The sequence below is a fragment of the Mus pahari genome, chromosome 7 (assembly GCF_900095145.1).
Source record: "Mus pahari chromosome 7, PAHARI_EIJ_v1.1, whole genome shotgun sequence".
NCBI lineage: Eukaryota > Metazoa > Chordata > Mammalia > Rodentia > Muridae > Mus > Mus pahari.
This window is the reverse complement of record NC_034596.1, coordinates 107,703,554-107,719,114: the sequence shown is the minus strand read 5'-3', so window position 1 is coordinate 107,719,114 and position 15,561 is coordinate 107,703,554. Positions and strand designations below refer to the sequence as shown.

The 15,561-nt window shown below is 39.6% G+C and overlaps 2 gene segments (V, D, J or C); both read left to right on the top strand.

Annotated features, from left to right (window-relative positions):
• The first annotated feature begins 87 nt into the window (after positions 1–87).
• LOC110324108 lies at positions 88–2,859 on the top strand. The segment is given in 2 exon segments: positions 88–193; positions 2,519–2,859. Coding segments are annotated over 2 exon segments (447 nt in total).
• Positions 2,860–12,499: 9,640 nt separating this feature from the next.
• LOC110324107 lies at positions 12,500–12,953 on the top strand. The segment is given in 2 exon segments: positions 12,500–12,545; positions 12,625–12,953. Coding segments are annotated over 2 exon segments (375 nt in total).
• The last annotated feature ends 2,608 nt before the right edge of the window (positions 12,954–15,561 follow it).

Genomic DNA, 15,561 nt, shown 5'->3' with positions numbered 1-15,561 from the left:
ACGTTCCTTCCTGGACCTTTTTACAATGGGGACATTCCTTTCTGGACCTTTCTACAATGGGGACATTCCTTTCTGGACCTTTTTACAATGGGGACGTTCCTTCCTGGACCTTTTTACAATGGGGACGTTCCTTCCTGGACCTTTTTACAATTGGGACATTCCTTTGAAGTTAATGTGTTACCTAGCACCGCAGGTTTGCCCTGTGTACCTGACCAAATACCATTTGCAGTTTTCATCTTTAAAAGCCCTCCATTTCCCAAGAATAAACAAGGCTTGAACAGGATTTTTGTCTCACCTCCTTCCCTAGCATCTTCTGATCCCAAAATTTGCCATTGTAGCTCCCTTCCCATGAGAACCCTGTTGTTTAAGTCCTGCAGGTCGGGGCACATAGGAAGACCAGTAGTCTCAACTAACCCAGATCTCTGGGAACTCTCAGAGACTTAGCCACCAACTTGGCAGCATACAGGATCTGGTCTCTGGCACCCGACACATATATAGCAGAGGAAGGCCTGGTCTAGCCTCCGTGGGAGAAGATTCACCTAATCCTCAAGAGACTTGAGCCCCAGGAAGGAGGTCGGCCTGATGGTGAAGGAACATCCTCTCAAGTGAGATACATTTAAGGAGGAATAGGAAGAAGAGCTGTTGGATGGGACACCAGGAGGAGAGAGAAACACTGGACTGAGGACAGAGTGCCCAATAGGGGTCTGCAATGGAGGAGTTAGATAATAAAGGAGCTGAAGAGGTGCAACCCCATAGGAAGAACAATAATACCAACCAACCAGACCCGCCAGAGCTCCCAGGATTTAAACCACCAACCAAGGAGTACATGTGCAGTGACCCATGGCTCCAGCTGCATATGTAGCAGAGGATGGGCTTGTCAGGCATCAATGGGAGTGGAGTCCCTTGGTCCTGTGAAGGTTGAAAGCCCCAGTGTATGGGAATTAGAGGGCAGGGAGGCAGGAGTAGGTAGGTGGGTGGGGGAACATCCTCATAGAAGCAGGGGAGGGGGCATGGGGTAGGGTGTTTCTGGGGGTAACCAGGAAAAGGGATAACATTTTAAATATCCAATAAAAAGAAAAAGCTATTTGGAGTTTTGTGACTAGATGAGAAGTCCATAGATGCATGGAGTAAGGAAGTCAAGCAAAACGAGTCAATAAAATCTCACAATATTTTATTTTTATAAAATTTTAAATTTTATGGGAGTTGTCTTTTTAGACAAGCCAAAATTGATAGAGAAAAATAGAACAATGAATGTATACAAACTCAAGTAATCACCAAAATAGACAGAATTCTTGGTAAGCTGTTATTTTCCTTTATATTTAAGTAAAATGAATTTGGACCTGTATGTACGTAAGGATGCAAAAGTCTCTTCTATGAATCATGGAAGTTTTCTGAGTACAATTGTTTCTAGACAATCAAAAATGCTGAGAATTATAGGAATGTGAATTAAGCTAAAATCAAGTTTAATTCTTAATTTAAATATGCCTCTTCTATAACTTTCTGATAAATTTTAAATAAACAGTGATAGAGAGCAAACATACATGGATCCATATGTATAATTTTGATATCAGATAAAGGATGTTTCCAAGAATTTTCCCCAAAATATGAGAATAAATCTGTGCAAAAAGTGTTTATGAAAATATTTGTTATAAAATCTGGTGTTTCATTTTTAAATCCAATCTGATGTTCAAGAGACAACCTGGCAGTTTGATTTCCAATAAATCTTTCTAACCATGAAAAAAATATGAAGAAAATAAAGAATTTCATACATGAGTACAATATATCCATTCCTCTTTATCTTATCATAGGACACATAGGTTTGCCCTGCATCCTACCCAAACACAAAGAAAGATAGAAAGAAAGAAAGAGAGAGAGAGAGAGAGAGAGAGAGAGAGAGAGAGAGAGAGAGAGAGAGAGAAAGAAAGAAAAAATAATTTTAGTTAAAAAATAGAAAAAAGAAAAAAAGAAAAGAAAAGAAATGTCAATACCAGTGAAGATACAAAGAATAGGAACCCTTACATATTTATTGTTAGGAAGGTGAACTTTGTTAAATCACAATAAAATATTGAAGTGTTATTACATATACATACTAAGCTAACTCATTCACTGTATCCCTGCATTTTGTAATTACTTCACTCTCCACAGCTTCAACCCTAGGGCTAATGATATAGCAGAAAGACATGCAAATTAGGCCTCCCTCAGCACATGAAAACCAGGCCAAACTTACTCTAGCAATGGGATCCAGTCCTGATTTCCCCAATCTTCACATTCAGAAATCAGCACTCAGCACAGACCTGTTACTATGAAGTTGTGGCTGAAGTGGATTTTTCTTGTAACTCTTTTAAATGGTAATTTATGGGGAACAAGAGCCTCTCTGTCTCTCTCTCTCTCTGTCTCTCTGTCTCTCTGTGTGTGNGTGTGTGTGTGTGTGTGTGTGTGTGTGTGTGTGTGTGTGTGTGTGTGTGTGTATAAAACAGGGACAGTAGATGTGTGTGACCAGGATTATCTACTGTTGCAGGTATCCAGTGTGAGGTGAAGCTGGTGGAATCCGGAGGAGGCTTGGTACAGCCTGGGGGTTCTCTGAGACTCTCCTGTGCAGCTTCTGGGTTCACATTCAGTGATTTCTACATGGAGTGGGTCCGCCAGGCTCCAGGGAAGGGACTGGAGTGGATTGGTGCAAGTAGAAACAAAGCTAATGATTATACAACAGAGTACAGTGCATCTGTGAAGGGTCGGTTCACCATCTCCAGAGACACTTCCCAAAACATCCTCTACCTTCAGATGAACACCCTGAGAGCTGAGGACACTGCCATTTATTACTGTGCCAGAGATACACACAGTGAGAGGACTTCATTTTGAATCCAGACACAAACTTCCTTGCAGGGGTGTTCAGGACCAACAGAGGGCGCACATGACCATTGAAAAAGACTGTGTATGGCCTCTTGATGTATTATTTTTAATCTGGAAAGTTCTCTGGAACTTACATTGCTTTATCTACCACAGAAATCTTTGCAGTGGAAAGTGGCAACCGAATAAAATGCCTGAACTGTGAGAAACTGCAACTTGGATGCAAATTTCTTCTTGGCCAGAGGAAAATTTTGGAGACACCATGTGAAGTAATAAAAACACATATATGTTTTATATATATATATATATATATATATATATATATATATATATATATATATATATATATAGAGAGAGAGAGAGAGAGAGAGAGAGACATATTTCTCTGCAACTTTTTGTGTAACAATTTAAATGTTGAACTTTTACCATGGATTGCACTCCTAAGTTTCCTTTGAGAAATGCATCACTGTCTTATTGTAAACCAAGAATTTGTGATTTAGAAAAGGATTATTTCAGTAAAGTTCTTCTTATATTTAGTTTATTTATATGATATAAAGACAATACATTAAATATCTTGTAAGATGAGATTTATTTGTACAATGTTAGTCGTTGCTGAAAGGGTATTGTCTAGCTTTTGATAAAAATCCTTTTTGTATTATATATAGTACAATAAAATAATTTTAAAGCTCAATTTTATGATAGGCTTTCTTACAGAAATATTGACAAAATAGAAGTCTGCTTCATTTCTTACATAATTCATAATTCATTTCTTACATATTTCTCCAAACTGATTTTTATAAAGGTTGAATTTATTTTCCTCCTCGCAACTGTGTGAATAAGGGCTTCTATCTCTCATGACCATCCCCTACATTTTTCAGATTTGCTGAGAGTGGCCATTCTTACTGAGATGAGCTAATAGCTCAAACTGCTTTTAATTTAAGTTAGTATGATATCTAAGAATATTGAACACTCTTCCTTTGATTTATTTATAAAGCCTTGCTTCCCGTGTTGCCTCCAAACTTTCTGACACTTCCACTCTTCCTGCCTCCTCTGCTGCAGAGTCCCCAGGTAGGACTGACTGTTCCAACGTGTCTCCGTTTCTGCACATTGTCTGATCATGGCTTTCTGACACTGATGCCCATCGAGTGAAGAAAACGCTTCTCTGATCATAGCTGAGCAAAGGACTCAACTATGAGTGAAGCAGAATGTGACAATGTGTGTTCTTTTACGCCAATACCATTTCTTTTTATTGCCATAGTTCTACAGTAAATTTGATGTCAGTGATGATGATGATGCATCCAGCATTTTTGTATTATTTAGAATAGCATTAGATATTCTGAGGCTTTTATTGATGTTTTCATATGAGGATCATAATTGCCCTTTCAATTTCTATGAACAATTGTATTATCATTTTGATTTGAATTTTATTGAATCTGGAGACTGTTTTTTGTTTGTTTGTTTGTTTGTTTGTTTTGTAGGATGGAGATTTCAACTGTCTTAATCTTATTAATTCATGAACATGAGAGATTTTTTAAATTTTTGATAGGGTTTTTAAAATGTTTTCTTCAACATCTTCTGTATTTTACCATACAAATCTTTTCACTTTCAATTTTCTTTTTGGTCAGCAAAATATTCTCTATGGTTGGCAATAAAAGGGGTAATAATTACAAACACACACACACACATAAGCAAACACACACACATACATTTGGTGGATGAAGCAAATTTTATGTAGTCCAACAACTTTACACATATACCTCAACTAAATAATTAAAGTGGTAAAAATTATAGTAAGCATTTTATTTTAAATATTATTCTCTGATACATCCTGGTTGCAGGTTCATCTCCCTCTACTCCTCAGAGTTCCTCTCACATCTCTCCTCTCCACCAGATATAAAAGTAACTGTTCTCATAATATTTATCATGATAACACATGGCAAGAATGATATGATTTCCTATTGTGGTCTTTCGTAATTGTCGTGGACCCAGAACTCCGACCGGCAGAGACAGGAAAAACGACACAAACACCAAGAAAGTTTCCAAACAGATTTCTTCTTTCTCTCTCAGAACAGCTTTTTCCTCTCCCTCTCACAAACAGATTTCTATAACCCTCTCCAGGCTCCAACTAACTCCAACTGAACTCTTTTCCAACTGCTTTCTCCAACTGAACTGTTTACAGCTTTTTCCCACAGCATTCTCCTTCCTCCCTCCTGGGCACATCCCATTTTTTTCTCAGTCCTCTGAGCTCCTTCAAAACAACATTCTCCATTACACCTGGGGTGCATCCTGTTTTCATCAGTCCTGACCTAATCCCTCCCCCTCTCTCCTGTATCCTTTCAGAGTTCAGCCAGGGTGGCACAGTGATAGTCCAGTGACTCAGCAGGCAGGCAGTACAGGATCCTCTGCACAGGCTCAGCAGGCTCAGATTCTTGCAGCCAGGGAACACGGGGCTTGGCACACCCACTCCCCACACATAATCATGAAGAAATATTACATTAATATGGACAGTCAACAAGATAACTATAATAAGCTATTTTACGAATCTTGTATAGGTTTTTCTTTGTATGTATTTTATACAAATATTGGAGGAACTATCCAGTTCTCAATTAATTGTAAAGGTGGTTCCAAATAAAGTGACTGATACTGATTCTGTCAGAGGAGATATAAAAAGGAAATTCAAAAGTACCTTGCAACCTCTCATGGTCTCTTTTCATGTTGTCAAGCCTCAACTTCTTTGTATGATCCTTTCAGGTCCAGTCTGTCAACTGTAGCTAAGGCTGCACCTTCAACAATGGCCACCCCTTACCTTTCACAATGTCAAGCCTAAGCTGTTCTCCATTACCCCTTCATGCCTTCAAACCTAGCACCAGCTGGGTAATTCTCACATATCACCAAGTCCTGTTGCAACAGGAGCTACTACAACACTGGCTATCTCTGGAACACAGATTCTTGAACAATCAGTGATCAGAAAATACTTTCCAGATTTCACCTCAGTGATGCTAGTCTCTTATTAATCATAGCTAATTTCTTAGCTGCAGCAAACCAGCATCAATTGTCCCAGGAGTCCATTCTATTTTTGACTCTAAAACCATAGCAAAATAGCTGAAACTTCTAAGTTCTGCTGCTTGCTGCAGTTGGAACACTGCCCCCTTGTTCTGTTACATTATCATTAGCTCCCTATTTTCCAACTCATTCACTGCCTAAGTTTGGCTGTTCTGGAAGTTGCTCTGTAGATTGACCTTGAATTTGGAGATCTGCTTGCCTTTGTCTCCTGATATTAAAGGTATGTACCACAATTCTTGGAGCTAATCTAAGCTGGGTGGTATCTGGCCCCAAAGTCATTATTCCCTTAATATTTATCTCCCTTGCCACAGACTAACCCCTTTTTGGGTCTGCTATCTGTGAGGAACGACTCTCCAGTTGCAGATGGGCAAAGGAATAGGGGAATGACAAACAGATACGACATGAGAGAATGTGTTGGATCTGAGTGTAATTTGTCAAATCGAGCATCAAACTTTTTATACAGAAGAATAACAAGAAACCAGGTGAACACATCTGCTAAGTTACAGTAACATGAAACAAAGGGAATGCATACATCAAAAGATGGTGGGGACCAGGCCACTGTTTACCACTAAGAAAGGAGCCACGTGTAATGCTAGTCTATTGTTAAGCCCACCACCAAGGATTCTTAGTAAATGCCTGATTATGCTGTTCCTTTGGGCCTAGTGAAGAAACCTGTCTCAGGGGGATTCCCTAACTCTTTCATGGTAAACCCAACTATTCCCTAAGCCATTGTTCATTCCCTTCTTTAGGTGAGACTCAGCTACTCTCCTAAGTAATCACTCTGCAGACTAGCCCTGAGCTATTCTAGCTCCTACTTTGTAATGCCTAATTAGTTTCACTGTCTCTACTAGAAGTAAATTTGAATGTTACTGAATAGGTAACCTTCTCACTGAATTCCTACTGATTTCCAAGCTCATCTGCTTCAAGGATTTTCTAGGACATTGGAATACCGGTGGAGGCTCACCTATGTTAAAATTCAATCTTTAAAGGCACTTATAATAAAACAATACTGAAAGAGAGCATACACCATATTAACTTGTGAAAGATTCACCAGAGGAGACCCTCACTCAAGTCTCGGGAAGGACGCACACCCAGTAGGACCCCCGACCTGAATTTTTACAGAGCTTATAAAGGAGAAAACCACAAGCCAGGGGGAGAAAAGGGGAGGGAAAAGGGGAACTCTAAAATCATAGACTGCCCATACAGTTAGGTCATATGCTAGTCATGTGTAACACTAGGCAACACACCCAGGGCTTTGTGACATTGTGGTTAGGGTGGTGACATTCCACAGGGGTGTTGGGACTTTAAGAATTGCTTTTATAAGTAGGTTCCGGGTGCGGTCACCTGCCGGGGACCAAGGCCCTTGAATGTAGAGGTCATGCCTTTTAAATTTTTATTCTTCACTTAGGGGGCAGGAGCAGGCAACTGGAAGAGAATGGCTGACAAGAAACGCAAAGAATGGACAGAAAGTCAAGAGTTCTGATCAAGCTGACAAATTTTTATTTTTCCCACACAGGTTATATACTCATAGGAGCAGAAAGGGGGGTAGAGGGGGTCGCTTTGTCTCTGGGTAATGCACCTGTTCCAGGAACAGAATATTGACTGGGTTAACAGTTCATCAGGAAGATCAGAACAGGATGGGTTATTAGGCACGTATTCACAAGTTTTATATAGCTATTTGTTCTCCACCGACTTCAAGATCTATGTCTATTTGTACTCAGCTGGGCTAATACTTTCCCACAGAGGCCAAGACTTTGTGCCACCAAGCACTTAAGGCAGTTAGTGTTCAAACAAGGTTGCTCCCAACAAAATTCTAGTGGCAAGAGTAGAAGTGAATACAACCCACTGTCCCTCAACCAGAATTTTCTCCAACTGACAACCAAAGGAAAGGAAAATTAATTTTTTCCAACATGATGTACCTGGTTTTAGGAACCATATTTACCTGAACATAAAACCATATACACTGAATCTAATAGAAGAGAAAGTGGGAAATATCCAGAACAAATTGGCACATTGGAAATTTTCCTGAAGAGAACACCAATGGATCCATCACAAAGACTGACAAGTTATAAATGGGACCTAATGAAACTGAAAAGCTTCTGTAAGGCAAAGGACACAGTCAATATGAACAAATGCAACATGAAAATTGGAGAAAGATCTTCAATAACTCTAAATTTAATAGGTCTAATATCAAAAATAAATAAAGAACTCTTTTGTGATTGGGTTACCTCACCCGGAATGATATCCTCCAGATCCATCAATTGCCTGAGAATTTCATAAATTCATTGTGTTTTAATAGCTGTGTAGTAGTCCATTGTGTAAATTTACCTCACTTTCTGTATCCATTCCTCTGTTGAGGGACATCTGGGTTCTTTCAGAGCTTCTGGCTATTATAGATAAGGCTGCTATGAACATACTGGAGCATGTGTCTTTATTAGTTGTTGGAGGATCTTCTGGTTATATGCCCAGGAATGGTATTGCTGGATCCTCTGGTAGTACTATGACCAATTTTCTGAGAAACCTTTAAACTGATTTCCAGAGTGGTTGTACCAGCTTGCAATCCCACCAGCAATGGAGGAGTGTTCCCCTTCCTCCACATCCTCGCCAGCATCTGCTGTCACCTGAATTTTTGATCTTAGCCATTCTGACTAATGTGAGGTGGGATCTCAGGGTTGTTTTTCTTTGCATTTCCCTAGTGACTAAGGATGTTGAACATTTTTTTAAAGGGGCTTCTCAGCCATTAAGCATTTCTCACTTGAGAATTCTTTGTTTAGCTCTGTACCACATTTTTAAATAGGGTTGTTTCTCTGGAGTCTAACTTTTTGAGTTCTTTGTATATGTTGTATATTAACCCTTTATCAGATTTAGGATTGGTAAAGATCTTTTCCCAATCTGTTGGATGCCTTTTTGTCTTATTGACAGTGTCCTTTAGCTTACAAAAGCTTTGCAATTTTATAAGTTCCCATTTGTCAATTCTTGACCTTACAGCACAAGCCATTGGTGTTCTGTTAAGGAATTTTTACCCTGTGCCTATATGTTCAAGGCTCTTCCACACTTTCTCCTCTATAAGTTTCAGTGTCTCTGGTTTTATGTGGAGGTCCTTAATCCACTTGAACTTGAGCTTTGTACAGGAGATAAGAATGGATTGATTTGCATTCTTCTACATGCTAACTTGTAGTTGAGTCAGCATCATGATATGCACTCACTGATAAGTGGATATTAGCCCAGAAGCTCAGAATACACAAGATACAATTCACAAAATACATGAAACTCAAGAAGAAGGAAGACCAAACTGTGGGTACTTTGATCCTTCTTAGATGGGGGAACAAAATACCCATGGAAGGAGTTACAGAGATAAAGTATGGAGCAGAGACTTAAGGAATAACCTTCCAGAAACTGCCACACCTGGGGATCCATTCCATATACAACCACCAAACCCAGACACTATTTTGGATGCCAACAAGAGCTTGCTGACAAGATCTTGGTATAACTTGTCTCCTATGAGGCTCTGTCAGTGCCTGACAAATATAGAAGTGGATGCTCACAGCCATCCATTTGTTGGAGCACAGGATCCCCAATGAAGTAGCTAGAGAAAGTACCCAAGGAGCTGAAAGCATTTGCAACCCCATAGGAGGAACAACAATATGTACTAACTAGTAACCCCAGAGCCAACTGTGACTAAACCACCAACAAAAGAGTACATATGGTGGGACTCATGGCTCTAGTTGCATATGTAGCAGAGGATGGCCTAGTCAGTCATCAATAAGAGGAGAGGCACTTGGTCCTGTGAAGGTTCTATACCCCAGTATAGGGGAATGACAGGGTCAGGATACAGGAGTGGGTGAGTTGGTAAGCAGGGGGAGGTAGAGGAGGGAAGGGATTTTTGGATGGGAAACCAGGAAAGGGGACAGCAGTAGAAATGTAAATAAAGTAAATATCTAATAAAACATAAAATAAAAAGAACTCAAGAATTTAGACACCAAAAGACAAAATAACCAAATTAAAAAGTGGAGTGCAGAGCTAAACAGAGAAATCTCAACAAAAGTATCTGTAATGGCCAAGAAGCACTTAAAGAAATGTTTAAAATCCCTTAATCATCAGTGAAATGCAAATCCAATCAACCCTCAGATTCCACCTTACACTAATCAGAAGGGCTAAGATTAAAAAACAAAAAATAAACAACAACAACAAAAAAAAAAACAAAAAAAAAAAATACCTCAAGAGACGGCATATTGTGGTAAGGATGTTGAGAAAGGCAATCACTCTTTCATAGTTGGTGGGAATACCTACTGGTACAACCACTCAAAATCAACCTGGTGGTTCATCAGAAAACTGGAAATAGTTCTATCTGAAAACTCAGCTATGCCACTCCACAACATCACAAGGACCCGTGTTTCACTATGTTCTTAGGGGACTTCTTCATAATAGTCAGAAACTGGAAGTAACCTAAATATCTCTCAGTTGAAGAATGGGCAGAGAAAATGTATTTCCTTTCTGCTGTAGAGTAATATTCACCTATTAAAGAGTAGGACATCATGAGTTTTGCTGGCAAATAATGGTACTAGAAAAATCCATCCTGACCGAGGTAACCCAAATCCAAAAGAAAGTGCATGCTATGTGGTCACTGAAACATGGATATCAGCCCAAAAGCATGCCTGCCACACAACATCAATTTCTGGCAAAGGCTACACTTAAGTATTTCTAGTAGATCAGCTCTTTGGTTTGCCACAAGGAATCGCCTATGGTTGTGGCATCTAAGCACCAAAAGGAGAAAAAAATCACAAAGAAATGGTTTTGAGGCATAATAAAAATTATCAGAAATGTATGAGTTTTGTAATTTCATCTTCCTCCAAGTTAAAGTCATGGGTGACTTTAAGACAGGGACAAGGAATGTGCATGATGCTATTATAGTGCTCTGACTATAATGGTTGGAGCCTTGTCATGCTACAGGGGAACTGTCATACAGCAGGGGGTGCCAAATTTCATATATACAGAAGACCAGAAAGCACTTTCTATCAGGCTGGCCTTCCTCTTCCTTTCCAGTATGCAGCACAAACTGCCAATGTAACTAGCAATTGTTGACTTCCTTTTTCAAACAGTATTTGTGCTATCAGAACATAGTGCATTCAAAAGTCTGGCCTGACAGCACAGCCCCGTTGTACTCATTCATTCTATTACCTCTCTCAATCCCACTGTTTTTGTTCTCCCCCCATTTTAATTGTCTATCCTTAGTCCAAACTATAAGCACACAATGCAGTCCACATTAAACAATACTTTTTCACTTTAAGTCAATACAAGACACCTTTAGTATCAACCTTGTTCATAATCCTGCTTCTGATGACTGAGTGTTACTGTCACACTGTACTGTTGGGTTTTGTGTCTCATCATGAGCACTGATGGGAAGGTATTAAATGTGGAGAGTAAGCAGAATTAGATTCCTCTAATGATGCATACCCTCACTAAGAGCAGAAATAATATTAAAATGAAAAAGTTTTACATGAGATTTTAAAATACCCGGGTCTGTGCTGCAGTTTCTTCAAGTTAAAGCACTGAGGTTGACTATTACAGGAAACAAAAGCAGAGTTCTTCTTTTAGTATGTGATTTTTCACATATGTTGATTTGCTATTAAGTTATTCTTCCTTTTTGAATGCTTACTATTGTAAATGAGTTTGTGTCTTTGTATAGGTGCACCTGAGTCTGGAGGCCTAAGAGGCCTGAAGAAGTTGGCGTTATAGGTAGTCTTATGCCACCTGACTGTTCAGTGCTAAAAATCAAATTGAAGTCCTTTGACCTGCAGCACATGTCCTTTGTTGTTGATATATCTCATGAGATTTCTAAACTATTTTTATTATAATACATGCTTTACCATTTTTACTGTAATGATTTCTATGTTTTATATTAATGTAACTATATTACACTTCCCAAACCTCCCCATCTTCCCAATTGTACTTTTTCAAAGTTTTAACCTGACTTATGTAAAACGAAAACATACATTTCATAATTTTTAAATGAAATGTTTTTTTTTTATTTCTACAAATTTCACCAGGAAAGATTAGTCACTGGTATGGGCATGCAGAGGACCATAAGAGTTCAGGAATAGAATCCATTTCGATTCTGGAGGCAAGGAAGTACTGATGCAAAGGTTTCAGTATAAAGAGCAGTATCCACTGGAAAGGATGAAGTCACTAAGTCTGAGCACAGAAGAGGACAGCTACCTAATGAGTGGTCACTAATGGGCCACTGTTACCCTGTTATATGTATAAGGCTCAGGAATAAGCACTGAGGCTGTGAGGTGTATGGGTGAGGACACAGGGTGTAAACCCAGCTCAAGTAGAGGACTCAGAGGATAGCACAGTCACCATGAACTAATAGACATCAGATACGATAAGGCACAGGTTCAGCTACATAGGGTCAGGGATCTTTGCAAATCTGATTGTGTATCCAGTCTAGTTCAATATGACTTAGGGAGCCCAGTCATATGCAAATCTATAGAAGACTTTAGAGTAGAAATCTGAGGTTCACCTCACATACCAGCAAGGGAGTGACCAGTTAGTCTTAAGGCACCACTGAGCCCAAGTCTTAGACATCATGGATTGGGTTTGGAACTTGCTATTCCTGATGGCAGCTGCCCAAAGTAAGACATCAGAAAAAAGAGCTCCATGGGAAATTGAAGCAGTTCCATGAATACTCAACTCCCTGTGTTCTTTTCACAGGTTCCCAAGCACAGATCCAGTTGGTGCAGTCTGGACCTGAGCTGAAGAAGCCGGGAGAGACAGTCAAGATCTCTTGCAAGGCTTCTGGGTACACCTTCACAGACTATGCAATGCACTGGGTGAAGCAGTCTCCAGGAAAGGGCTTGAAGTGGATGGGCTGGATAAACACCAACACCAGTGTGCCAACATATGCTGAAGACTTCAAGGATCGGTTTGCTTTCTCTTTGGAAACCTCTACCAGCACTGCATATATGCAGATCAACAACCTCAAAAATGAGGACACGGCTACATTTTTCTGTGCAAGACACAGTGTGATAACCACATCCTGAGGGTGTCAAAAACCACGAGGAGAAGGTTGTTCAGCTGTGCCTAGAAACAACCAGAGAAAACTTCCTCTCCTTGATTTTTGGCCACAATTATGAGATTACTGACAATAGAGATGATATTCATATATGCTCAGCCACAGAATGTTCTCAGTGGGATTGTGACAGACCAGATTTATGAAAGGGAGAGGGACAATTTCATAGCATCTTTAATTTGGTATATAAATACTGTTAATATGACAAATATCAATATAAGTATACTAAACTGTCAAACAATTCTGAATATCATGTATGAGAAACAGTAACATCAGAGTCTATCATTCTCTCAGAGAAGATGAAAAATCCAGGGTTCTACAGGCTTATAACAGAGGGTGAAAAGATAGAGAGCAAAGGAATGGTGGGAAAAAGATGACCTACAAGCAGCTACTGTAGACAACAGATGTCCACAAACAACCCTGCCTGCTGTAGTTGTGTTTACTTGCCTCAAACAAATATAACTATTTGCAGGTAAATAATACACATTTCAAAGAAGTGAATACTTGCAGGTATTTTACAGTTGAAGGAAGAACAATGTTGGCAGAGCAGACCACCCAGTTCTCCCAGGGACTAGACCTCCATCCACGAAGAGTACAATGAGGGATCCATGGCTCCAGATATATATGTGGCAGAGCATGACCTTATCTGACATCAATGGGAGGCAAGGCTCTTGTTCCTGTGCCGATTTGATGACCCAGTGTTGGGGGTTGCTGGAATGATGGGGTGAGATAGGGTGGGTGGGTGGGGGAACATCTTCATATAGGCAAGTTGGGGGGAGGGCAGGTGTGGGATGGTTGGTTTGTGGAAGATAACCAGGAACTTGGAGATCATTTGAGATTCAAACAAATGGAATAATTAATTTAAAAAAGGGTATTTGTAGAAATTATCACTGAATAAATAACAGTAATTTTCTTCCTTTTAAAAAGTACATTGTATGATTTTTCATTAGACATTTTCTTTATATACATTTCAAATGTTATCTCCTTTCCTAGTTTCACCTACGAAAATCCTCTAGCCCTTCCCCCCTCCCCCTGAACCATAACCTACCCACTCCCACTTCCTGGCCCTGGCATTCCTCTATACTGGGGCATAGAACCTTCATATGAACAAGGGCCTCTCCTCACCTTGATTACCGACTAGGCCATCATCTGCTACAGGCAATAATTTTTTAAGACATAGTTAAGATTCAAGAAGACAGACCTGCAGAAGCAAAAGCTAATTTTCAGTCTAGAATCAGACATGGCTTCCATGATCCAAGTTCTCAGGATTTAGCCAGGGCTTCTTACATAATAAGTGCATGTTCACTTGCAATCTTAGTAATTATTAATTTCTTTATAGTTTTCATGTCCAGGTGAGTTTATTAAACTGCAAAATTCATCTTGAATTTGTGTTATTAATTGTGTGTTTCTTTTACTTTCAAATGTCCACGTTACAAATTTAATATTTGTCTCCAGAAAATCCTTTTTCTCTTTTGAAATTTTACAAAATCCAGACTCGTTAATTCTTTGTCTATTTTCGTCTTCTAGAGACTGCTTTATTTTGTTATAGAAAACTTCTGAGATATTGACACAGAAACATTCCATTCCATTTTCAACAGCCTCCCACAGTGTATCTACATTGTAATCTGTGGAAATGTTGTGATAGATACTGCTTCCCCACTCATTTAGGTAGCAGAACTGTTCTCTAAGGAAACTTATTTCTACATAGGGAAAATTTCCACCAAAAGTGATGTCATTGTTTTTGCAAAACATTCAGTATGTATCTTGATGGCCAATGATCATTAGCATTCTCCCCCCCATTATAGTGATAGTCTTTTAAATTCATTTAAAATACACCGAAGTTGAAACCAAATTGCCCTAAAGTTGAAATAAGCTGATAATGTCTTAGAGATATCAGAAATTCACAGCACATATCTAAACATATTATAAGCAATATAGAGAAATCTAACAGCAAACATCAAATTAGATGGAGAGAAACTAGAAGGAATCACACTAAAATCCAGGACAAGTCAAGGTTGACCACTCTCTTTGTATCTATTTGATTTAGTACTTGAAGTTGTAAGTACAACAATTAGACAACAAAATGAGATTAAGGGGATACAAATTGGAAAGAAAGAAGTCAAACTATGATATGATATATGCATGGTATGATTATATATATATGGAGCGGTGTGCCAAGCCCCATGGTCCCTGTTTGTCAAGAGCCTGAGCCTGAACTCTATGTGGGGAGCGGGTAAGCCCCATGTTCCCTGGCTGCAAGAACCTGAGCCTACTGAGCCTGTGAAGACGATCCTGTACTATACTGCCTGCAGAGTTACTGGACAATCACTGTGTTCCCTGGCTGAACTCTGACCAGATCCAGGAGATGGGGAGGGATTAGGTCAGAGGACTGAAAACAGGATGCAACCCGGGCAGGGAGGAGAATGTTGTTGTGAAGGAGCTCAGAGGACTGAGAAAAACAGGATGTGCCCCGGAAGGAGGGAGGAGAATGCTGTGGGGAAAGCTGTAAACAGTTCAGTTGGAGCAAGCAGGAGAAGAGTGCAGTCAGAGTGAGTGGAAGCAGAGAGTTGGAGCCAGGA